This window comes from Bicyclus anynana, chromosome 16 (genome assembly GCF_947172395.1).
Source record: "Bicyclus anynana chromosome 16, ilBicAnyn1.1, whole genome shotgun sequence".
Lineage (NCBI taxonomy): Eukaryota > Metazoa > Arthropoda > Insecta > Lepidoptera > Nymphalidae > Bicyclus > Bicyclus anynana.
In genome coordinates, this window is record NC_069098.1 from 10873119 (window position 1) to 10900046 (window position 26928).

At 34.8% G+C, this 26928-nt stretch overlaps 4 protein-coding genes across 4 annotated transcripts; 1 reads left to right on the forward strand and 3 right to left on the reverse strand.

Moving 5' to 3' along the window:
- The first annotated feature begins 8043 nt into the window (after window positions 1-8043).
- LOC112054986 (heterogeneous nuclear ribonucleoprotein A2 homolog 1) lies at window positions 8044-9672 on the forward strand. Its single transcript, XM_024094952.2, has 2 exons — window positions 8044-8179; window positions 8572-9672. Exons 1-2 carry the CDS (start codon window positions 8168-8170, stop codon window positions 9229-9231), a joined length of 672 nt encoding a protein of 223 aa, XP_023950720.2. The 5' UTR covers window positions 8044-8167; the 3' UTR covers window positions 9232-9672.
- A 3027-nt stretch (window positions 9673-12699) lies between these two features.
- LOC128198876 (probable inactive protein kinase DDB_G0270444) lies at window positions 12700-14110 on the reverse strand. The gene is made up of 2 exons (XM_052886330.1): window positions 14099-14110; window positions 12700-13947 (listed from the first exon to the last, which is right to left on the reverse strand). Exons 1-2 carry the CDS (start codon window positions 14108-14110, stop codon window positions 12700-12702), a joined length of 1260 nt encoding a protein of 419 aa, XP_052742290.1.
- A 4177-nt stretch (window positions 14111-18287) lies between these two features.
- LOC128198877 (uncharacterized) lies at window positions 18288-19843 on the reverse strand. The gene is made up of 2 exons (XM_052886331.1): window positions 19835-19843; window positions 18288-19514 (listed from the first exon to the last, which is right to left on the reverse strand). Exons 1-2 carry the CDS (start codon window positions 19841-19843, stop codon window positions 18288-18290), a joined length of 1236 nt encoding a protein of 411 aa, XP_052742291.1.
- A 3000-nt stretch (window positions 19844-22843) lies between these two features.
- On the reverse strand, window positions 22844-23961 carry LOC112054987 (uncharacterized). The gene has a single exon (XM_024094953.2). It carries the CDS (start codon window positions 23959-23961, stop codon window positions 22924-22926), a length of 1038 nt encoding a protein of 345 aa, XP_023950721.2. The 3' UTR covers window positions 22844-22923.
- Window positions 23962-26928: the final 2967 nt, after the last annotated feature.

Below are 26928 nucleotides of genomic sequence, written 5' to 3' on the forward strand. Positions count from 1 at the left end.
AATTAATGTTATTGCAATTACGTCATCAATGCATATTCGGCTCACTGCTGAGCTCGAGTCTCCTCTCAGAATGAGAGGGGTTAAGCCAATAGTCCACCACGCTGGCACAATGCGGATTGGCAGACATCACACACGCAGATAATTAAGATAATTCTCTGGTATGCAGGTTTCCTCACGATGTTTCCTTCACCGATTGAGACACGTGATATATAATTGCTTAAAATGCACACAACTGTAAAGTTGGAGGGGCATGCCCCAGACCGGATTCGAACCCGAACCGAAGAATATCAAGTTAATAGAAAAACTTTAACAAGTTTATGTCTGCACCTTTTAATTTTTATCATGTAATTATTATACATAATTAAATAAATAAAATAAAAAAAATAAAACATAAATATCCACTGGGCTATCACGGCTTCTTTTAAAAGATAGCCTTTGAAGCCAAAAAAAATTAGGACAGTTCGGTCAATTTCGTACATTACCTACTTAGTTATAAAAATGCAAATCATTAGAGATTGGCGGGCGATTACCGGCCGCTGTTACCCAACGAATCAAATCTCGTCACGTCACAGTTATTGAGCGTTACTTGCGCTAGAAAATCGCACATCCGAGTACGTTGGCGCATAACTAGCTGCTTACATGTGATAACACTATGACTTGGTGGAATTATACGGACAATTGTTAATCATCATCATCATTATCATTAACAAATTTTCAATTACTCTCATTTATTTATTACTTCTTTTTTTTTAATTTTTAACAATATAAGTATAAAATACAAAACATTATTAAAAATTAATAAAAAAAATTCACCCTCCCGCTGCGGGACATTTGAGTGCCCAACCGGTGGTCAGGGCTCCAGAGTGAGGAACCTCCTCACAATACGCGCCGTCTCAAGAATCACTGCCTTTTGTATCCGACTCTTGATCCAACAGTTAAGCGAAAGCTTCTTAAGGTGTTGGTCGAAGCTTTTCGCTATAAGACCATTGACTGAAACAACTATCGGAACAATAATAGTTGACTCAACATTCCACATGGCGGTAATCTCGTGAGCAAGGTCCAAGTATTTTGATACTTTTTCCTTTTCGGCTTCATTAACAATATTTTTTACAACCCACAGGCCTCCCTTCATAATATAATTACTATAGAAAAAAATAAACAATATTAAATATTTCTGAAATTGTTTTAATAGTAACATTGGTATAAACCTGTAAAGTTTAAGTAGGTCACACCAATATTTTATAGGTGAAAGTGTGTGTGTAAGTATGTTCCGCCTTTACGCTGCGGCTACTGAAGCGATTTGTCTGAAATTTGGAATGGAAATAGGTTTTATTCCGGATTAACACATAGGTTACCGGACAAAATTTATGTCCGCGAGATTTGTGAAAAACTGAATTTCACGCGGGCATCCGCTAGTAATGCATATTTTTTTAATACATTTTCAATACTTTTTTCGATAATATGAGATATATATTACTTTGACAGACATTTAGCAGGGTGGCAACCCATTCGCCAGACAGTGGGGTCTGATTTTTTAATGGATGTCTGGCAAAAGGGTGTCACGCATGGGTTGCTACAAAAACGACAGTATTTAAACAGCTAAATATTTGGAAGTAAATAGTAGAGTACGTTGTTCCAATGGTTAGCACAAGGGGTTTCTGATCACGAGGTTCTGAGTTCGAATCCAGGGTCGAGCAATGAGATATTGAGTTTTTCTATCTTCTAAGAAATCTTCAGTTAAAATTATCAGGCCGGAGGTGGTGTTATACTTCATTGTCTCGGCTTACTTTAACCGTCAGTCGCGGTTACTATCGTTAACCATCTGATAACGGTGGTTAATGAATTTAACATTATCACCCTAAGCCCGCCAACTCGCGTTGGAGGTGAGGTTTCCTTGATTGCTCTGGTAGAGAAGATGGTTTTTCATTAACAATCCACATAGAGTCTCCTCTCAGAATGGTTAGGTCTTAGTCCCGTCTCCCTGGTAGAGAAGACGGTTTTAGTAACCTATATAACTTAAACAAATAAGAACTTATTTACATATTTATTAATCATTCAGTGAGAGTTTTAAGTAGATACAAAAAACGAATGAATACCTTAGATCTTAATCACAAGAATGTTATGAGAGTTTTTTAGTAAAAAATTGCCATGTCGTACAATTTGTTTTTTTAAGTTCATTTTACTTTCAAGAAAATCGAGGACTAAATCTCGATCAATGTTTATAAATATGGTCGATTGTGCCTACACTGTAGTTAAAAACCTTGTACAAGGCACTGTGTCCAGCATTAGATTCTAGGTTCAATTACACTATTTCCAAATGTTCGCCGAGTTGAATGGGGCAGTTAAAAAAACAAAATTCAAAATTCATTTATTTCAAGTAGGCTTAATTTACAAACACTTTTGAAAATATAGTATAATTATTGTTAAAATTACTAATAGCCGTGAGTGATACGACCTCTGCCTCCGATGCCGGAGGATGTGGGTTGAATTCGGTCCGGAGTATGCACCTCCAACTTTTCAGTTGTGTGCATTTTAAGTTATTAAATATCACGTGTCTCAAACGGTAAAGGAAAAACATCGTGAGGAAACTTACTTTAATTTTCTTAATTCCATGCGTGTGTGAAGACTGCCAATCCGCATTGGGCCAGCGTGGTGGACTATTGGCCTAACCCCTCTCATTCTGAGAGGAAACCCGAACTCAGCAGTGAGCTGAATATGGATAATGATGATGATGATCACTAATATCGATTTTATTAAAAAAAACTTTTATGAATTAAGGAACCCTAAAAATTCAAATAAGCAATTATACGTCAAAATTATTACAAAAAAATGGACATCATATCTAATCCGGCTGATATGTGAAACCCGCGCTACAGACGTTCAATTTTAACTGCATAGTTTTAACTTAGACAGCCGTTGGCGCAGTTGGTACGCTCTCTGAATCCACGGTCGTGGGTTCGATTTCCACAACTGCAAAATATTTGTGTGGAGCAACATTTGTCTGTTATAGGGTGAAATCAGCTATCTTAGTTCCATAGCACAAGCACAAGCTACTCTTACTTTGGGGCTAGTGATGGATATATTATTATTACATATACCTTTATTATTTATGATTATTAACTGTCAAACTGTTCAGTTAAATCATCTGTGTGTCCGTCAGTTTAATTGTATAGTTTTTTTTTAATAATTTTGATAGAAATTTCGATTAGTTAAAACTGTACAGTTAAAACGCGCAGTTTTAACTGTACAGTTTCATTTAACTGATATTTAAATAATATAAGTTAAAACTGAACGTCTGTAGCACGGCTTATTAGCTGGCTCTTGAAATAACATTGAGATTCATATTTCACTGTGATCTGGTTGCGTCGCCTTGCGGCAACCTTAGTGTTATTTTACGTAATGTCAGTGAGATCGAGTGTCTCCCTGTTCTTGCTTGTTCTAATTTCAGTTGGCGATGACTTAATAGTTGACACAGATTAGGTTTATGAAGTCTTCCTGTAGTACAAATACTTATAAACTATGTCCGAATTCGTTTTAACATTTACTTTGCGTTCAATTGACGACCTCTGGGCGCGGTTGTTAGTTGTTGGTAGTCACAACAGCCCCTGTAGCCAAGTAGCACGTCGATTCTCTTTCTACGATCGACAACTAGAAAAATGTATAGTAAAGATATTTGCTATCGACAGGTCACGTGATCAAGATCTGTCATTCCAATACATTTTTCAAGTTTTCGAAACGTTTCGAAACTGTCAGAGGTATGGCTAGAATAAAACTTGTACCTTTTCCAAGTAAGCCCGCTTTCATCTTAGTATCTTCTAAGTAAGTTCTAAGTTATAGCCGTGAAACCAGTGGATAAGATATCTTTGATTCAGAGGGCGTTCTTTTGATCGGCTACAAGTGCAGTAAGCAATGATGCTGCCTATGGTGGAACACGCTTGAATAGAAAATACCTATTCAGTATTCACTCTTGACTCGAAAATACCCATGTTGTAGGTGGTAGGGAAAATAGAAGCTGGAAGGGCATTCCATAGCTTTGCAATGCAGATCAGGAATGAAGAGCTGAAACGCTTCGTACTAAACATCAACTAAGTATGGATGCAAACCTCTGCGATGCCTGGCATTTCTATGGTAAAAAAGTGAAGAAGGAATTAGACACTTGCTACAAACAGACACTTTAATCATGTTTATGCTATTGACTTGAGCTGGGAATCGAACTTTTATATGCTTCCGCCAGAGATATACTATGTATCATAGAACAGAAAACGCTAAAAGCTATGTTATACGCACGGTCAGTGACTAGATGACGATTTCCTACTAACTAAAATATCCATTAATTTATGTCATTTTTAGTCTTAAAAAGAAAAATCACAAAAAAGAAAAATGAAAATTACAAGATAAGAAGATCAAAGGCTCAACTACTTATACTTTTACATACATTAAAATTGTACTCTTACATAGGAAGCAGGCTAACAAAAGACTTAAACGCGCTCGCAGTTCTCACATAAATCAATTTGATAAACACAAGGCACGGAATATTACGAGTATTCTTGTCGTGAATCAGATCTTTTACCAAATAAGTATTTAGTCGTGGAATTCATTGGTGAACATGAAATATTGTAAGGGTTCGCACGTGTTAATTCCATTACAATTAGTAATCCAAAAACCCATAGTTACTATACTATACTACTAATATTGCTTTAAAACCTATTTGACAGCCTCCGTAGTGCAGTGGTACGGCCGGGCTTTTGAGGTTTCTTATTTGTTTTATATCTGACTGATGGGAGGCTTTGCCCGTGGCTAGTTACTACCTTACGGGCAAATGCGTACCGCCAAGCGATTTAGCGTTTCAGTACGATGTCGTGTAGATACCGAAGAGGGTGTTTCGCTTCCTCTTATCAAGTTACTCGTATTCCCGCTCCCATATTAGATTGCATCATCACTTACCATCAAGGGCTAACATGTAAATAATAAAAAAAAATTGCAAATTTGTGGTTTGAAGGTGAAAGAACGTTTTATTTTTAGTATTTTCCTAGCAGTTTTTACATAGTTTTCTCCAAAAGAACGTATGAGTACAAGATTCAAACTTGGCACTAGCATTGAAACTCACTAATTAAAAAATTCTCATTGTTTTTGTTTTAAACTTTACCAGCGATTTGTATCTATTACTAGCGGACGCCCGCGACTCATCCGCCCTCAGACCTTCTTAATCCAGCGCTATCGCCAAATCCGTTCTTAGCTGATATCTACTTGTACAAACTATTAACTACATCCCTGCCAATTTTTATCGTTGTACATCAAGCGGTTTTCGAGATTACGTGATGACCTTTCGCATTTATAGATTCCTGGCAGACTAAGGAGAGCTAATTGCAGATTTGATTTTTTTTTACTTACCTGTCGAGATTATTGCTAAGCAAGTGGGACAAAAATGGCCACCTAATATGCAGATATCGCTTACAAATCGGTTACTGATCTATAGGAGTAAATTAATAAATGCGTATCGCCTTGCATCAGTGTATACCAGTTATGTCACAAAATATTGCATTTTACGTCGCGATTTATCACCACTATTATCCCCTTACAAAATCTGTATAATTACATTGGCTTTTACTTAATAACGGAACTTGTGGGGTAAAGTAAACAATACTAAGGTCCACATATTTGTCCGAAAATAAGTTTTATATCTAAAGCAATAAGATATTCTTTTCTTTATACTTTATCATATTTTATTATTTTGTTACAGTAAATTAAACTCTATTTTTATATAATTAGTATCTTATGAATATGTACTTTTAGCGAATCGAAAAATTCTTAACTGGTTAAATTTAATTATACTTTCAACATCTTTCATTCTGATCTTAATTATCTAGTTCCGGTCTGTTCAAATCAATTAATCGGTTTTTCGATGAAATACATAAAATTCATATTTATATTAGATAAAAATATGCCATTTTTACTTTATCTTGTTTTACTTGATCGCATACCACTGCATAAGTCGCACGAAGCTACATACATTTTTAGTGGGCCGTTTTGACCACTATGTAATTTTTAATAAATATTAGAATTTAAATTTAAAATTTGCTGTTAATATAAACATTATACACAACATATAATTATACACATCAGTGCAAGAATCAGTACAGAAATACTTTCTAGGGTGTAGTAATTACCTTTTTTCCAGAAGAAGTAGGTTACAAAAAGGATAAATTCATATTAACAGGTTTATACATATATAAAAATTTAATTAGTAATTTTTCGGAGCTTTTCCATATAAAAATGGATTTTCTCAATGGTTGCGTTTTTGTTACTAATGCCAATAAAATACAACTGTATTACAATTTGAGCGGATCTTGCGGTAATGTGCGATTAACTCCGCTGAATTTCGTGCTTAAGTTATGTACATAAAATGGCTTTAATATTAAGATGAAACAAAACTATATAATTACTTGGTTTTTGAAATATTTTTTAGAAGTAATGTTTACTTTTGTATTTTTATTGAAACAATGTAGGTATCCGTAGTATTAGCTCTACACTGTCGTCATGATTTATATAGCGAATCATGTAGATCACGTAGATCGAGGCCTAATGTCAGACCAAGAAAGGAATATTAAAATATTTTATAAGTAATTTTATATTACAAAAGCAGATTAATCTTCAAGACTAAGTGTTGCAATAGCTTTTGAAAAATGTATCATCGCTTTTGTTTGGCCTTAATCTAGATTGCAATTATTATTAACGAAGCGATGTCGCAAGCAATGAAATAAAAAAATATATATGGGAAGTATGGTATACAATATTTTATTTAAGGTAACTAATGTAACTACATTTTGATAAAAAGCCAGGTTAAGTTTTTCCGTCTAACCAAGCAACGTTCCTACTTTTAACACTAAATTAAATAATTCTCGAAAGCTTTATATAGGTGTGTACCTCAAAAGAAAGGAACCCTTAACATGTTCATAAAGCAAGGGAAAACAAGCAATTTTCTGTAGGAAAAGCATAAAAGATTTTACGTTTCAGTATGGTGTCACGGACCGGTAACTGTAACTACTAAAGTACGTAGATGCGTATGAGCGTACGCATATAATTTAATCGATTATTTTTTTAACCTACCTACAAAAGTTTTATGAGGTCTTCAGTTTAAATGCGGGGTATAATCCCGTGCCTTATATAGCATGTTAACCATTGGTCCCGATACATTATTATTAACATCTGATAGTGGTCTTTGATCGTTACTCAGCCAAAACATTATTAATCTAAGCTCGGTAACCCGTATTGTGGCAGCCCGATGTCCTCTAATATTCCCCTATTATAATATAGTAGACTAAACTTGATGATTCATGAAGACTGCCAACTTTTGGTGCGGTGAAGAAATTAATCTTTTAATTCAACGCAATGACACGGTTCTTTTTATATTAATAATATATATGCCACGTGTTATGACGGTTATGCCTCTTAAAAAGAATAAATTGTTTTATCACTCGCAAAACAGTCATATGAACCGATAGGGTTCTTTTAACGACATCCCACTTACATATCTGTAATATACAACTCAAACAAATTGAATAATCTGAAATCTGTGAACATGTAGTTTTGCAACAAAACCAACAATATAAAAAATTCAATAAGTATTTTCTATTTTCGAAATCTCTCATCATGAGAACTGTGAGACTAAATAAATTGGCTACTAGCCAGAGATACGTGGGATGCATAGCCGTGGTTCTGCAATTTTAATACTAGATACATAAAAATATATCTGCATACATTTAAATAAAATTGGTATATTGCATACTTAATAGGTGCATCCTGTTTGCTTGTTTATTTCAATTTGTTACTATCCACTTAATTATATTACCGTTTTGCTTATCTAAGTAGAACGTATGTAAATCTGCAGATCTCTAATATTAAGAGTTGCATATGTTTTGTGTCACGTAAGACCGATAGAAAATGCTGATTCCGTCCAATTGACTTTTTCTTGTATCTCAAACAAATTTCTAACTATTGTTCTTAAGACGCGAACGGCGTGCCAATGTACCGTTCGAAGTACACGTAATATTAAAACAGAGCACACACACACGCGTGCGTCAGTGAAACTGAGTATATAAGCGATGCAAATGGCAATTGCCTGCATTACCCACCCTTTCATCGAGCCGACACAGCAGCTCCTGCAGCAATGAAGTACCATGTGCGTACAGTACTTTGTGTTTATAGTGATAGTGATAAATAAAACAAAAACAATAAATATTTTGGCATAGCAACATTAGGTCAAGCAAAAAACTTAAAAAATGTGTGAATAAATATTCAGTGTATAAGTATTAATTTATGCAGAGTTAATGAACCGCCAATCAGATATTTCTTCCTCGTGTATCGATTTACTATTGTAATACATCTACTCTAGGAAGCCTTTCTTATTACATAAACAGGCAGGGTTCGTCGCGCTATTGCTTTCCGAAGAACCTTATTAAAACTGGTTTCAATTTATTACAATAGTGGAAAAGTTTGGGTATTTTCTAGAAGTGACACTAACAAAAAATCTTTTAGTGTATTTCTTAAATTAACATTTGAATATATTCGCAGATTTTCCTGGGACTATTTGCCGTGGCGGCCGCGTATCCTGGCATCATTCACCAGGAGGTCCCACAAATCGCAGAGAAGTTCGATCAAGGCGTCATCGGCGAATCGGGACATCATCATCATGTCCAACACGAACACGCCAAGTCACATCAATCAATCAAATTCGAGCATTTCCACCCCGTTCCTGTATACGTCAAGAAAGAGCACAGCCATCTTCTGAAGCATCCTCTTGAAAAAGGAAAATCTGAACAAAACCTGAAGCAGATCCACCCCGAAGCACAACATAGTCATGGCGGTGGCTTGGTATTGGAAGACCACAGGCTGGATACTGAACAGTTCGCTGCTAGCCTCGGTCACGGAGGTTTCGAGCAAGGTGGCCTCGGTCACGGAGGCTTTGAACAAGGAAGCATCGGTCATGGAGGCTTCGAGCAAGGTAGTCTCGAACATGGAGGTCTGAGCCAAGGAGCTCCAGAACACGGCGGTCAACAAGGCGGTTACGAGCAGGGGGGCTATGAACAATTCGCGGGAAGCTACGAAGGTGGTGAAGGCTTGAAAGCATACGCCGAACAACAGCCAGAGATCCAAGGACAGTACTACTCTGAACACACTCAAGCACTTGGAGCCGAAAGCGGAGAGGGTTACAAATTCGAACACTACAATTAACTACCTAGCTTCATTCTTACAGGCACACCCGAGGAGAATATCTCCACACTCTCAAATATTATTTAAGGTTTACTTCTTGCCTGTCGATACTGATTGCATCAGTATTTGGGATGAGCTGAGGCTTTGTTATGCTTCAAAATTTAATCTTAATGTACCTGATTTATTTATATAAGAAAAACGTAGATTGGTCGAATAGCCCGTGAATTCTTTGGTAGTGTAAAAATGTGAGGAAGTGTGTTAATTACGTAAATTATGACAGTATGTATAATGTATTGTATTATTGTTTGTAAATGCGTTTTTAATAGGAGTGATTAAGGAAAGCGGTACTGTATGTTTATTCAGTAGATTCAATTCTCTGCTTGATTTTTTTTAGTATTATTATGATAAGGATGTATGACGAGTCCCAGTGAAATTGTGATATTAATAAAATGTTGAATTTTATGTTTGTCAAATTTATTTACCTTTGAAATGACTAGCTTAAATGGTTTATTGGTCAATATTTGCAGAGTTAAACATTCAAGAACGGTTATAAGATTTGCATAATATTGTTATGTTAGTATCTCCACGACGTTAAATAACATTTGATTTAAGTACCGTTACGTTGTCAGCTTAACAAAGTATTAATACAGCTTATGTAATACCGGTACGTGTTGATAATTTTAATTAGGGCAAGATAAACTTTTGAGAACACTTATGCCTACGTAGTACATATCATTATTGGTTAATTAATTGAAATAAGATCTATTATTTGATTATCTATTATGACTTCCACCGTAGGCGATGATGGTCTAGATTTTTGTTTCTTAAGCAATGTATTTCAAAACGGCATAAAACTGAGTCAGTATGCAAGTTGCAGTGGGTGAATATTGCGCAAATTGGTAGTCACAATAACTTCACCGATAGCTAGTCTATAGATTGTCTCTAATTGATATGCCGGTAGATAAAGACACGATGCGTAATTTGCGGAACCAATTACGTATGCAATATCGATGTTTAGAATTGTAACAGCTCATTATTTATCTTATCTGATAATTTTATTATGGAATCTTGTGACTTTCTTGCTCAAACTTGGAAGAGATTTAATAGTTCGAGAACTTTCATAGTTAGTCTAATTAAGGACTCATTGCATAGTGGCTAAGCAATTCTATGAGGTTAAACCCACCCCACTGCTGATGATCACGACTGGAGCTGATATTTTTATGAGATTAGTTCCACTCCGCTGCTGATGATCATGATTGGAGCTGATATTATAACGTGCTCTCCGAGGCACGGGTATGTGATCCATCCATACTGATACTGAATTTCCAAACTCCGAATTGATACTGAATTTCTCGAAAGGCAATCGCGATCCAGTATTCGAATTCAGAACTTCATTATTCGTAACGAAACACGTTAACCATTAGACCAATGAGGTAGTTGTTACTTTTACGTAATATGTCGAAATAAATACGTTGCTTTCAGCAAAATGTTAGGTATTTCAATAGCTACAATATCTGTCTGAGAGCTTAAGCTGTAATGCAATACATCAGATCTGATCATCATAATATTTTCAAGGTCATATTGATTGAAATGATGAGTACTTAACTTTAACTACTACTTACTAAAAAATCAAAACAGTCCGTATGCTCTGGTCAGGCGGACTGTTTCGATTTTTTTGATGAGAACTACATTTATTAACTTATATCATGTTAGTATCATAATATCAACTTGCCGAAATAGAGCCATATTTAACAGAGGTCATCTTGGGAAGTACTACCACCATTCTTATTTCCGAAGATTGTGGTTGTTGGTGCAAAAACAGGCATAAGAGAGTAACCCTGCAGAGTATAATAGTCGTCTCTCTAGCGAGTTAACCCTGCGAATTATTGTTTTGTTATAGGAAAAGGTTATCCCTGAACTATTAGGAAGTGACTCTTTAGACGTAAACCGTACGAATTTATTTATTTTAATTCATACGATCAGTCGTACGATTAAGAGTAGCTTATTCTGTAACGGCTTTCGTGCGTCTAGCTTCATCCTAACTATTATTATACAAAATCTTCTCCACGTTCCACTAAATTTTTAAATTAAGCCGCCAAAGATATGTATCAACTAGAGACACTAAAGATATGTAGAAAATATTTTAAGACCATTTTATTTCGTCTTTTAACATTTTTCATTTCCAATAAAGCACTAAAACTAATAAATAACTCATCTACTGTTGATATTCTTATAGCTCAGTTACACTCGCGCCTCGTACATCATCTCGTACCTCGACTCATGACTTGTGCCTAGGAAATTGCTCTGAACGCGAGCGTCGCGAGAAGCGAGACGAACCACGAGTGCACTGTTTACACACTGGCTTCGTACTTCGCCTCGCGGCCCGTCTCGCCGCTCGCGCGAGAGTGTAAATGAGGTATTAAAATAATCGCTTCAAAGGAAAATTCCCAGTTACTTAGCCGCCATCAACACGGTGACACAAATATAGCGCCGGCATGGTGCATCGAATGTGCAGTGTCCGAGAAAAGCATCATCAGGATTTTTACCTCGAAAGGTTTTGGGCACTGAAAATCATTACAGAAACACCATTCTTTGCCCGATATTCGTGTAAGAAAGTTTACATTTAGTTGATTAGTCGACGATTGGTTTAAGATCGAAGAGACGGTCATCTAGAAAATTTATATATAATTATGCATGTCTATAATGTTAAGGAATTCATTGGTTATGAACAGTTTTATGCAATTTCACGCTGTACAATCTATTGCAACCATAAACTAGCTGTAATATTCTTAATTGCTTTGATTCATAAACTAAATAATTGATGTAATATTTTCCACTACCGGCTTGGCAGCTTTTAAGCCGGTGTAATTATTGCACAGACAAAAAATAGTCGATGCAAAATCGAAACTGAAATATTGAAGACAGATACCGGTTCAGCACGTACCTACACTATTATATATGTAGAAGACAATAGTAAATCTGCCGTTATACTGTTATCATACTCATGTCTACGATATTAATAATTTATACGTTTAAATGTGTTTTTGTCAAATTATTTTAACACTACTATTACTAAGCTGAAATATAAAATTTAAAAGGTTAAAAAGTCTCTTAAAATAATTTTGTTTATATCTGTGATTTTTAAAAGTTCATCAGATTCAGATCATTAGTTATAATAATTGCTTTTTATTTATCAAAAACTATTAATTAAATTTTAATTTTAATTGGTCGTGATTTATATAAAGCGGGTGACATATTAAAAAGCAAAAAATATATTTTTGAAATTTTATTACAAAAAATATAACAACCTATGACTAAATTTACAAACACTTAACATTAAATCAGTACCACGAGTCATTTAAAAAATTTCCAGGCCTACAAGAATCTCAGTATATATCTAAACATAACCTAATCAGAAAAAGGTTTAAAAGTAACAATATTTTTGGTATGCCATCTTTCCACGGTCTATACTTCACGTTATAGTAAAATTTACAGTTTGTAAAGTACGGGGTATGGGTGGGGAATCTTCACTTGGTACGGTTCAGGCACAGGAACTAAGACTGGAGTAGGCACTGGTACTTTTACTTTTTTGACAAATGGTACTGGCAGGTGCTTTGTGACACTCACTTCTTTGTGGATCAGGATTGGTGGCCTTTTGTTGATCGCTTCCGCTAAACTTACACCGTTCTGTTGAGATAGTTCGAAAGCTCTGTGATCTCTCAAAATATTTTCAATTTCTTTCTCAATTTCAGATTTTGTGGTCGATTGAATTTGTTCAGTGGACTTTTCGTTTTGTTTCAATTCCTGTGCTTCTTTTGGTGCAGATGATAAAGTCTTCAACTGAATACGATTGTGATCTAAAATACTGTCCCATTGCTGCTTAAGTTGTTCATTCAGTATCTTGTTTTCATGATGCTTAGCAGAAATTGTATAAAATGGCTTCCATTTGGCTTCTTTTTGCAAGTCGATTTCTTGTTTGATTTGTTTCTTGTTTTCTTCATCTTGCTTTTTCTGCCAATCAAAATACTTTTCAAAATTGTTAACATTCTCAGTTTTTACCTCCTTTTGTTGTTCTGTAGGTATTTCTTCTGAATATAAGTTAATGTATTGATATTTTCCCTGTTGAATATCTGAATCAACTTTTTGCTTTTGGAAAAAGATATCATGGGAAGCCAATCCTCGGATTTCTAATTGGTTTTTCTGCTTGTCATCGGTTTTCAAGTTACTTTCTTGTTTTATTTTTTCATCCTGTTCTTTTTGCCACTTATAAAACTCTTCGAATTGTTTGGCATCCTCGGCTTCAGTTTGGATCTCCTTTGGTTCCTCTTTAGGCGTTTCCTCGGAATATAAGTTAATATATTGATAATTGCCTTGTTGAATTCCCGAATTCAAATTTTGCTTATGGAGAAAGGCATCTTGAGCAGCTTGGATTTCTAATTGGGATGATTCGGGTAAAAATTGACTGTTGTACCATTTTAGCTGTTGATCATCCTCCTTTTCTTGTTGAGATTGACTTTCTTTAGGAGATTGCGCCTTTTCGACATTTTCAGAACTTTGAATACCTTGTAAAGCTTTGATTTCATCTGGAGTAAGATAAAGCGTGTACTCCTGGACCACACTTCTTTTATCCGGTTTTAGAGACGACTTAGATGCGGGTTGGTGTTCTGCGAACACTTGCGGGCCCACATCTAGTTTTTCTGCCGCGGCAAATGCCAGGAAAGCAACAGTCAAGTATATCTGAAAATAAAGATTGACAATGGTCAGTTATAATCAATTAAAAATCTTCAATTCAATAAAAATCACCAAATTATGTAAATTACATTTGTTAAATTATATTCAATTATCAATGAATATTTTAATCAGCCATTTTTAAATATATAATACTTACAGAAAACTGCATTTTGACACAGTATGCTGCAGTCTCTGATGAGATCAGGTGTAACTCTGATGCAAAATTAAAAAACGACAGCTATTTTATACTAAAATCCAAAACCAAAAATTCACTTTTGAATAAGTAATTTGGAATAAATTTCGTTTGGTAACATTTTGATTTTCTAATGTACCGGAACACTCAATTTATTTAGAACTGTCTCCTAAATACTTGATATTTATTTATCGCATCTATTTTATTGCCGTACTCAAATTCTAGATCATGAATAGCTTTATTTATCATATTTATTATCTTTTTTTTACTTCATTAATTGACTTTATTAATTAGTAAAAGTGGAACCGAAAATCAGTCATGAAGCTTGTTTGTAATCGATTTAAAATAAATCAATACATCGAATGAACCACTTACCACATTAAACTCGTATCTATATAATTTATCTCCTAGGTCTGATCTTGAATAAGCATAATCTAAAAACATAATATATACCTACGGCCGATCATTAAACCTCCTTCTTTTTGGAAGTCGGTTAAAAATTCATTTAGCAAAGGTGACATAGATAAGCTTTACATACACAAATGGAAAAAAAATTCAGTTGTTTTTGTATTTTTGTACTATTCTATTACTTCTCGATTGGTGTTAATTATATTCAATGTACAAACATTCGGTCTCTAGTGATTTATTATATAAATGCCACGTTAAAATCTTTAATAATTTATCAGTCGTCATTTTTACTGTTGATTAATTAACTAGGTACTTCGACTTTATGGCATTAAGTTTCAACTGTTTGCCTTTTTATACACAAAAATAGACAAAATAGCTTTACATTTATTATGCCTTTAAGGTATTGACATACAGAAAAAACCGGACAATTACGAGTCAGGCTTGCAACCGAGGGTTCCGTACGTAAGATCATTATTCTATTCATAAATAGTTCAGAATTCGAATTGCGGAGTTTTTGCCGAGCTTTTCTTAAATTTCAAACACCCTGTCTTTCAAGGTACAAATGTATAATTTTGAGATTTTTTATTGTACTTGTGTATTTGGCAAATAACAATGTCATTTACCAAATATCATACTTGTAGGTCAAAAGAAATATTCAAATACAAGACTATGGATTCCCTTGTAGAAATATGCATTTTTTGTTAAATACACGGATTTTTTCACAACTACCTGGGCCCGTAACTCTAAGTATACGGTTTATGTTTGAGCTTGATACCTTCACACATTTCCTAATTAACCCACTCTTATCCGTCGGTCCTGATCATTAGGCAATATAAACATCTGACAAGTTACAGAATCGCCAACCCTCTTCGGAGCTGCACGGTGTGTCTAAGCTGCAAATATACAATAATCTCCCTGACCTGCCATTAAAAAAGTTGACGTACTTACTTATGTTTGGAACAAAAATCAAACAAACAAGATCATTTCAATTGTGATATTTATTAAAAAATGCTGTTATTTTTAGTCGGACGATATATATTACACGTTATAATATGTTTACTGTTGCTATACCTTACCTAGATCTTATATTCTCATCAGTAATGCCTTTGGTTGTAATAGTAAAGTGTACAGACAGACATCGTTTCTGTGTGAAGGAGCGTAAGCAAAACAGAAACTTGTTTATAAATTACTAGCCAACGCCTAGCGATTTTTACCGCGTAATTCCCGTTTCCGTAAGAATATGGGGATAAAGTATAACTCATGACACTTGATAATAATGTGGCAAAAGTTCTAGTCGCAAAAGAATTCTCAAAATCGTTTTAGTAGATCCAGAGATTACCCCCTACAAACTTTACGTCTATATAATATTAAGTATAGATGATCTATCAGTGAGTAGAGCAACGGGGTTACTATGCCACAAGCCTGCTCAAATCAAATTAAATCAAAAACCATTTATTTCAAGTAGGCTCAGTTTACAAGCACGTTTGACACGTCAGTCAAGTGGTAGAACCTTTACAAATAGTCAATATTTGTAAAGATTCTACCACCGGTTCGGAAGGCAGGTTCTGCTGAGAAGATACCGGCAAGAAACTCAACAGTTGCTCTTTTGAAAAGTATTATAATTTACAATTGATAACAATTACTGTTTACATTTCTTATAGTTTTACTTCCTGTGTGAAGGTGGAAGCTGATCCAACGGCCTCCAAGCATCTTTATCATTAAGGAACTCATCAATGTTGTAGTACCCTCGACTAAGTAAATGTTTTTTAACACATTGCTTAAAGCTATGCATTGGCAGGTCCATCACAGTCTTGGGGATCTTATTATAGAAGATAGATACAAAAGATTTTTTTACTCTTTGGAGACGATATGCAGAAATAACTAACTTATGCCCGTGTCTAGTAAGACGTGGGTTTAAATCTCCTTTTCGTTTGTACAAATTAATATTTTGTCTTACATATAATGCTCCTGTAGCATATCACTCTAAATAAAAATATAATAACGTGTTTTCGTTGTGCTGTATGCACAACGAAAATAATGATAATGATGTCCCTTTAGTTAACACACAAACACAACACTTACTGTCTTAGGTTGCAGTAGTGTATTAGTATGTACTGAGGTTGAATATTTCAATTCAATTTATACAAAAGTTTTATCAAATTCAATAGCGTAGCTACCAAGGGGCTGGGCGGTGCAATGAACCAGGGGCCTCAAGAATCCTTACCAGAAAATCGCGATCGAACTGAACTTGTAAAACTTGAGAGCTGGTGATAAAGTACCTTAGCATTTTTCTGGATTTGCATTTTATGCATTTATTTAGTCTAACCAGTTTAGATAGTAGTGGGGCCCCATTTTATATTTGCACCAAGGCCTTTGATGAAGCTACGCCACCGATCACATTTGTCTGGTGGCAGGCATTAGGCCGTGGCTAGTTACGAGTACCATCCTACCGGAAAATCGTCGGAGGTAGATTAAACTATAATGCCTTTTTCAAGTAAGCCCGCTTCCATCTTAGCATTACATGAGGTGTTCATCAGTCAAGTGCTAACATGTCAAATAAAAATTATCTAAGTAATATTATTGTGATACATATCATCGATCATGGAACTCTAAAATTTACCATATATGTATGTAGTATAAATTAAATTAAAAATAGATTAATTTTAAATACTACATACTGCAAGAAGATAAATTACTGTTTAATATTGATTTTAAAAGGTATATAAGAAACACCTACAAACAAAAATGCTTTAATTTTTTTACATAAATATTTGCTATGATTCATTTATCCGGCGTTATTAGGTGTAAATATCAAATCTACTTCGTCAACCCATACTTGGGTTTACAGCTTTTATATCTTTTCTCTTAAAAGATGTAGACAAATCAGGTATTATTGCCTGGAAAGTTACCTGATATTTATAGATTTGAAGTACTATTTTGTAATTTACATTTTGTTACGTCGAGTTTTCCTCGAAAATCATCCAGATAACAATAGGTAGGTAGCTAATCCAAATGACTGGATTAATCGGTATTTTTTATATTTAGAGCTAGATGGGTACCTCGATTGCGATCTATAAGATATCAAACATATCCGATTATGGATAAAGACTAATTTATTATTTCATAACTTTATTTATTTGGAATGATAGCAAAAGATCTGAAGGATCTGAATCAAGCATGTTTAAGAAGTAGTAGGCACTTACTACTTTTATAGTAAAGACATCTATTATATCATTTGCTTCGAGTATATACCGTACATATGAGTATATTCATGATCATAATAGCATTTTATTTGCGTGAATAATTTCATTCATACAGAATGATAAGCATGGCGCCTGGCATGTTTAAACAAGCAAAATGTTTGCTGGCATTGCTTTTACATTTTGCTAAGTCTAGCAAATACGAATAAAAATTAAACTTAAATTGGTATAATTTGTATTGGTATAATTATGTAAAATTATTTAATTATTGAATTATACTTTTGCTTTATTTTTAGCTACCTACAACAGAGTACCTTTAAATATCATTAAAGAGAATGAACATTTCGAAAAGTCATAGAATTTGTAGTTAATCTACAAAGAGTTATCATATTTTTTTTAAATAAATAATAAGCTGGGTGGTATTTATCACAGGCAACATTATAGGTAAGAAATAAAAATATTTATAATTATTTTTCGTTTATTTAAAACATCTAACTAAAACAGTAACATGAAATCAGTCAAACTATAAATTAAAATTAAATTCTTTAGTGTTTCCAAATGGGTCGCAGAATAGATACTTTTTTTGTTCTATGTGTAGGTATTCCTACAGGTGCTTCATTTTCAGTCTCGTACGTAAATGGTACATACTTTTGTACAATAAATGATCTGTCTTCTTTAGATTGCTCCGATAAAGAAACATGAGATAGTTTTTCATCTTTATTATTTCTTGCTCCTACGGGTTCAGGATTTTGTTTAAAAATCTCCACAGGAACTGGATATGGGTGTGGAACATTCACTCTGTATGGTTCGGGTATTGGAACTAAGACTGGTGTCGGTACAGGCACTTTGACATGTTTGTAAACAGGCACATGTTTTGTAATAGTAACATGTTGTTGAATTAACTTTGGAGGAGCTTTTGCAATGCTTTCAGCTTGCACTAATGCGCTTTGTCTATCTAATTCTTCTTGATGCTCTTGTCTTATCAATTTTTCAATTTCTATGGCGTTTTTCTGATCATTATATTTAGTAGGATATTGCAATTGTAAAATAGGTTTTTCTAATGATACTATTTCTTCGGTGTTCTTAGTTTGCGATGATTGTTCTGACAACACTTTCAACTGCCTACGATTAAGTTCCAATATTTTGTCCCATTTCTGTTTAAATTGTTCATTAAAACTTTCTTTCTGTTTTTTAATTGATGCTTTGTTATAAGCGATCCATGCCTCTCTTTGAATTTCAGGACTATACTGTTTTAATTGACTTAATTCTTGTAAACTATTAATTACCTTTTCACTATCAATCTGTGGTTCCTCTTCTTTTATACTAGGATTTTCGGAGACTGTTTTGATATTCTCTTCTTGTTGTTCATAAACAGGTATAACTACTCTAGCAGATTTTATGTTTTCAAATTGCTCACGAACTAAGTCTTCATTTTGTTTCAATGTTTGCTGCTTTTGTAATTCCTGTTCCCTTATGGATTCATCCAAAACTGAAGAACTAATGGTGCCCTCACCAGTTTGCAAAGCTCTAATCTGACTCGGTGTCAAATATAAAATGACTTCTTTCGTTGCATACCGTTTGTGAATAGGAGATTGTGGAGAGTTTCCTTCTGCGATTGGTTGCGGTCCTGGATCTAATTCTTTAGATTGTATTTCGACCGTCGCCACCAAAAGTAGAATATAAATTATCTTCTGAAAAGAAATAAATAAAGTTTTATTAATTTTCAAATCTTGGTCTCTTGAGACTTCACTTAAACACAAAAATATTATACACTAAATTCATAAACATGGATTTATTGAACTTCAAATGTCTTCAATGTTAAGTGAACTTTAAATTCATTAGGTCCACTTTACTTAGAAGAAAATTAAAGTTTAAATCTCAATCCATGTTTATGAATATGTGTGGTAAGTGTAGCAGACTTTTAATAAAAGCCATAAAACCACGTATCAATGTAGATGTAACAATAATACTTGCTAATATACGAGTACACCTATAAAACATATGTTAACAAAACTTAGTGAATGTGCATGGCTCATTCTGATTTCACAGATAAAATTTATTTTTAAATTTTCACTATATTTAATACAATTACATCGTCCATTGAATATAGCCCTAGGCAGTTGAATCTTTTTCGCACTGTTCATTTCAGTTTTTATTAATATATCTACAATTATTTTTTCATTTTGTACCATTTTGTAAATCGCTGAACACTTATTTTTTGCTACTTCTTCGATGGAAGCGCCGGAACTTCTGAGGATGAAAGAAGAACCACGTCATTTTATACACAAAATGAATTTTCGAAAATTATGTTAATAAGCCGTTTTTGAATGATAATTACGACACAGTTTGCTAGTAAATAAAATTAGAGGTGAATATGCAAATAAACACGATTTCAAAAAATGTAAACCTACTTCAGATAACAGAATCAGAATTTCAGATGTTTTTATACCTGATTACCTATTTCCTTCTTGATGCTTTCTGTACGTCTTTTTGGATTATTTTCATAATAATTATTGAAATAGTTCAAAAATCAAATTTCAATTACTAAATTTCTGTATTACTTTTAATTACTGTACTGTAGTGGCCGTCTGTCGATTGAAAACACTAATTTAAATTTAATATGAAAAAAATGCTAAATAATTCGACGGCCTCCGTGGCGCTGTGGTATACGCGGTGGATTTACTAGACGGAGGTACTGGGCTCGGCTTCGGCCGTGGCTAGTTACCATGAAGCAACCTAGTGGCTAGTTACCTACCGGCAAAGACGTACCGCCAAGCGGCTTAATGTTCCGGTACGATGTCGAGTAGAAACCGAAAGGTGTGTGGATTTTCATCCTCCTCCTGACAAGTAAGTCCGCTTCCATCTTAGATTGCATCATCACTTACCATCAGGATTGTGTGAGTGAGATTGTAATCAAGGGTAAAGAATAATAAAAAAAAGTGCAATCTCATCATCTCATCATTCACACTTCAGAAAAGAACAATTCGAGTGATATATAAATTATAAAAAAATACAACCGACTTCAAAAACATAAAACGTACCTACTGAAGTAAAAAGCGAAAATAACTATATATTATGTTAACCCAATGATGTATTAATTCAAGCGATGTATGGATATCATAAAGACTTAGGTTTTCAGTATTCTTTCATGTAGTTCTTTCAGAAACTTAACTTGGCTTAAATTATTACGACACCGGTTTAATACCGCCTTCAAAATGATTTCAGTTGTATTTTTTATTTTTCCATGTTTAGTGTAATTATAAATACTAGATTTAGATCTAGGCAAGAAAAATTCCCCCAAGGTATGTATGCTCTGTGTGTGTTAAAACCTTAGATGGAATAGCGTTGTATGTCTGGCCTGTTCATTAAATTGTTTGAATGTAACAAACAAACACACAACTTAAATTTCTAACAAAATGTAAGTACCTACTGTAAACCTATGAGGAGTTCCCTGAACTGTTCTTCATCTCCATCACCAGACCCCTAATGACAGTCATAACCCATTAAGGTGGAAAGTTCTCATCAATACAAATTAATCATCAATACTAAATACATGGTAGCTACTGTTAACCGTCGAGGAATTCCAAATATTAATTTTAAATCTATAATAAATAAAATAATTTTAAGAAATACACACCATCTAATTGTTCACCATAGGCAAGTTACCCAATACGCTGGCGTTATTACCCCTCTGGATGGCAAGGCTTAACCTTTGGGCCAAATAAGCGTTAACTCTTGCTTCACCTGACGCCTAAATCGATTGACGATTCGATCAATTTGTCAGACACAACATTTAAAAATTCAAAATTTAAATTTAATATAGTTTTCATTTCATTATTAATAAAGGATAAAGATATAGAAATTATAACAGTTCTAAATATCACTGGTACAGTATAAACTTCTCATTTAGATTTTCCTTAGTTTATATAAAACCTTTACATATTAAAAATAAATCGAACTCCATGCGGACGAATTCCATAACTGTCCCTTGTTTTCATCATCAGACACCTAATGACAGTCATAACCCATAACCTTTCTAGGTGCAAAGTTCTCATAAATACAAATTAATCAAGCCCAATCACAAGATAGCTACTGTAAGTCGTTGAGGAGTTCCATTAAGTGTCATTCGTCTTCATCAACAGACCCCTAATGACAATTACAAACCATCTAGGAGGTTAGGTTAGGCCCAAACACAATGCAACTGCTGTAAGCTGTTGAAAAGTACCGGTCGTGTGTGTTTCGGTTCCATCATCAGATCGACTCCAGACCTTCAAGAAACTGTAGTACTTTAGAGTGCCTAATGAAAAAAGTTTTTTCATTAGGCTAAGTAAGAACGCTATAACTGTTCTTACGATTTTTAAAAGCTGTCCTCGATTTCTCCAGGATCCCACCATCAGATCCTGACTTGATAACAATGGGACCACTTCAAGAGTAACTCTTTCTAAAAAAAAAAGAATTTTCAAAATTGGTTAAGAAATGACGAAGTTCTGAGATAACAAACATTAAAAAAAAAAGAAAAGTTTCAAAAATGTTCCAAATAAAAGTTTTAATTTAATTAACAGTGTCTTTGATATGTAATCATTTGATATCGGGTTTGAGACCTCTGACCTAGATATGAAATGTTTGATCATAAGCTTGTTAACACTGTTAATTTTAGCGAGCACTTATTGAGATCATATATCGTCAATCTTACTGAACATTAAGTAGGCATGTCGTCGATGTAATCGTATTAAATAATTTGAATACGAATTAGGTATTATACTTGTTTGTTTTTTATATAATATCAAAAGAAATCAGTTGTGTAACGTCGCATTTTATATAAGTTTTGAAATTGTGTCGTATGACAACTATTATAGTTTTACTGCCTAGCATAAGCTTTTTATTAATGGCTTTGTTTTGTTGATATACTTCCTTTCTATGTTGTAGCAAATTCTCTAAAGAATAGACTCATATTTTTAATTCGTTTCATACATCAAAATTTCATGCAAATATACTATCGCCATTTATGGCATTAATGAAAGCTGAGCGTAATTTGAAATGAATAGGAGTCAAAGAGCAGATTGAAATACAAATTGAAATTAAGAAGATGTATTTTATTTTTCTATTTTACATATGTACAAACTAATGACTATTATTTACATTATCTATATTGACTATTTGGCACAATCACGACTCTTCGCTTCACCAGCAGCAGCTCTTTTTCTTGTAGTGGGTAACGTGTTTGATGATGTGGATGGGGTAGGGTTTCCATACTGCCACTGGCACTTCAACGTGCTTTTCGATTGGCACGTGGATTTTCTTGATTACCTCCACTGGCCTTTCAACAGGTACGTGGACTTTCTTGATGACAGGGAAAGGCACTTCCTTCACAACCTCAACTGGCACTGGTCTTTCAACTTCAACGTGTTGAGTCTTGTATACTGGGTAAGGTACGTGCTTGACGACATCTACATGCACGGGGTAGGGTTGGGGAACTGGTACCTTGACTTTGTGGGGAACGGGGACTGGCACTGGATGGGGTACAGCTACTTTGACGTGACGAGTTACTTCAACTGGCACGCGGCGGATGACGTTCTGTACAACGGATTGGAGTTCGTATCTGGATGCCTCAGCGACTGGGTGACCGACAGAAACATAAGAACCAATAACTCTAGCACCACCGACGGCAGCGCCACCTAGAGCAGCGCCCGATAGAGAAGCACCCGAAAGAGAAGCGCCCGATAGAGAAGCACCCGAAAGACCAGCGCCAGATAGAGCAGCACCTTCTATAGCTGCGCCTTCAATTGCAGCACCAGCGCTAGCACCAGCTTCTAAAGCACCACCTTCAAGAGCACCACCGATATCACCACCTTCGAGTTCTGCGCCTTCATAACCACCGATGTCTATGCTACCGTGACCACTGCTCTCGACTGCGGAGGCAGCATGGCTGCTGTAACCATATCCACTGGCAACGGGGCTTTCTAGTAATGGAGCGCTTTCGAGAGCGTGACCATGATCTTCAAGATTAGCTTCGAGCCCACTTGAGTGTCCACTTAATTCTGCTACTGGTCCTGACTCAAGGTGGTGCTCTGGTGGTCCATAAAGAGTTGAAGGTGGACCGTAGGAGGCGGATGGTGCACTTAATGCTGATGACACATAGGAGTCGTGACCGCCGCCTAATAATCCTGCACTTGCACTGTAGACCAGTGCCGTAAACAGCACCGTGTTTATCTGAAACATTGTCAATTTCTTAAATATTTGCATATATATTGTAATCGATATACTGACTGGATAGACTAAAATAGCTTCGCTACGTTTTGAGTTAGATTATTTTAACTTTTGCTAATAGAAAGTAATAGTGTTTAGGCTTCTATAATAATAGTATTTTAAACTAATTTTCAACATAATTCTAATACACCATAAATTATATAGATTATCGATCGATCAAATGAATGATTCTACTTTTTCTACTTTTTTAACAATATATCAATCATGCGACTTACAAAAAACACCATGGCTATTAGCTAAACGCTTAAAGCCAAAGCCAAAAAAAGAGGTTGTTGTTTTTTGTCCCGAGGTTTGGAGGTGTATGACATGACAACGTAACCGAACCACATATTTATAGTTGTGTTAGAGGTGGCTATTTCGTTACTACGCCCATGAATATATTATTTATTCGGATGTCCCCGCAGTTGGTCATATGATTCCTTGGCGATATGCTAAATTAATTGAATCATGAATCCTAATTGCATTAATTTAGGCCTCTTTTCTTTTTTCTAATTCTGTTCCGGTGTTACAAGAGTTTTATTTGTCAAATGTTTTCCTGTAGGTTTAGGTAAATATATACGTTAATATAATTTTCATTTTACCTATGTACGAGTATAACGCAGACTACACACCTGCAGTTTTAACTGTTTAGTTACGTAAAAACGTAGGTACGTGTGAAGGCAAAACTGAGAACTGTACAATTTTAATCGACTTTAAAAAAGAAGGCGATTCTTAATTCGAGTCGATGTTTTTTTTTTATATGTAGGTTATTACGCGATTACTCGAAGACGCCTGGGCCGATTTGAATAGTTCATTTTTTTTAAGAAATTTTGATTATGTAAAAATACACAATTAAAACTGCAGGTCTGTAGCAAGCATTAAAGGTTTTTAAAGTAAGCTACAGTGCATGAAGACGATGACATTATGAAAACATATCCACAAACTAGAAATCAACAACTATTTTGTTCATTTACTGCTTATTATGTAAAACAAAATCGGGTTATTTATATAATTTATAACTCCATAACTCCATAACAGTCCATCCACTGCCACTTCAGCTGAACGAAAAGATGTTGCTAAGTTTCCAGAACGCTGCCCAACCAAGTAAAATTCGCCGGATTACCCGTTTATCGAAAGTAAACCTACTTGTAGACCTTAATCCTAGATATATAATAACTAGCTTACGCCCGCGACTTCGTCCGCGTAAAAATCGATGTCAACTTTCAACCCCTATTTCACATTCTATTTTGCAAGTTTTATAACTTATACCTAATAAATAGTCCACTTATCATTTTACATTTACAAATGTACCTAAAAAAATTAAGGACTTTCCGTACAAACTTTCTACCCCTACTTCACCCATTTCTGATTTTGTTTTCGCGACAAAAAGTATCCTATTATCCTTCTACGTATTATGGTCTCAAATCGTCTTAAGTATCATTTGAATTCATTCTGTAGTTTCAGCGTGATGCCCGGTCAAAAAAAGGCAAACAGACAGACAAAAAAATAGAAAATAGGCTTCAGTATCGATCTCCTACATCTACCCTACACCTACCCTACCCGTACCCTAACTGTATTCTACCCCTACCCTACCCGTACCTTACCCTACCCGTAATCTTCCCTTTCCCTACCCCTAGGATAGGGGTAGGCCCTACCCCTACCCTACCCCTACCCTACCCCTACCCTACCCCTAACCTAGGCATACACTCCCCTACCCTGCTCTACCCCACCCTACCCCTACCCTACCTTTACCCCTACCCTACCCTTACACAACCCCTACCCTACCTGTACCCTACCATACCCTACCCTATACCTTCCCTACCTTACCCCTACCCTTAGCAAAATCGGTCCAGCCCTATGAGCGTGGTGCGATGACAAAGGAAAATAGAGACTTCTATGCTAAAATTATAATCTTTGGATCTACTGGACCGATTTGAAAGATTGTTTTACCAATAGAAAGCTATAGATAGTTATTTGCGAGTGTCATAGGCTATGTTTGATTCCCATATTCACACAGAAACGGGAACTACGTAATTGAAAGCGCGGGGCGTCATGTAGCGGAATTTCTGCGTCTTTTAGAAATTTCGTATTATCTCCGAAACTATATCTCCATAATATCCTTGTGAATATTAAATAATTTATTTTGATAAGGATTTAAGTTAAGTACCATAAATAATGACGCAAACCTATGTATATAAAATTAATAATTTTTAAAACACAAATGGTACTATATCTGCTAATATATAGAAGATAGATATATGGTGTCGCGGTCTTTTTTGTAGAACTTTTAAAGATACATAAAGCCTCCATACATAAATTTCAATTTTACACAATGGTTAAGGCAGCGCATGTGAATAAGTCTGCTTAAGAGGATTTTCGGTCCGACCTGTATGACAAAAACTGTGTTAACTCGGCGAATATCTATCATACTAATATAAAATATAGCCTATAGCACTCCCCGATAATGTAGCATTCTACTGGTGAAAGAATTTTTGAAATCGGACCAGTAGTTCCGAAGATTACCCCATTTAAAAAATGTGACAAACTTACAAACTTTACCTCTTTATAATATTAGTATAGATATACTCGTCTACAACTTCAGGTGCATTAACTGAGTGGATCGGTACATGCGGCCTTATTATGTATCTCAGTGTACCATTCAAACAATGAGTCACTACACCGATTTTTGTCGTATTTTCGTTTTTGTGATTATCTAATACAGTTATTTCTATGAAATTACCTTGAATATGTCATTTGTCATCAAGTGACAGTGATATTTTATTTTAAATATCGTCTAACATGAATATTTCAACAAAACTAATACGTATATATCAGTTTTTCGTTAAAATAACATCACTACTTGCTAATACCTACTAGAAGTTAAGTAGTTACTTTCCGTAAAATGACGTTTATTGTGTCATTTCGTTGAAGACACAAAGT

What these genes read in the sequence shown, in the direction of transcription:
- LOC112054987 (XM_024094953.2), bottom strand. Translation starts at nt 23,961, where the DNA reads ATGTTTCAGATAAACACGGTGCTGTTTACGGCACTGGTCTACAGTGCA.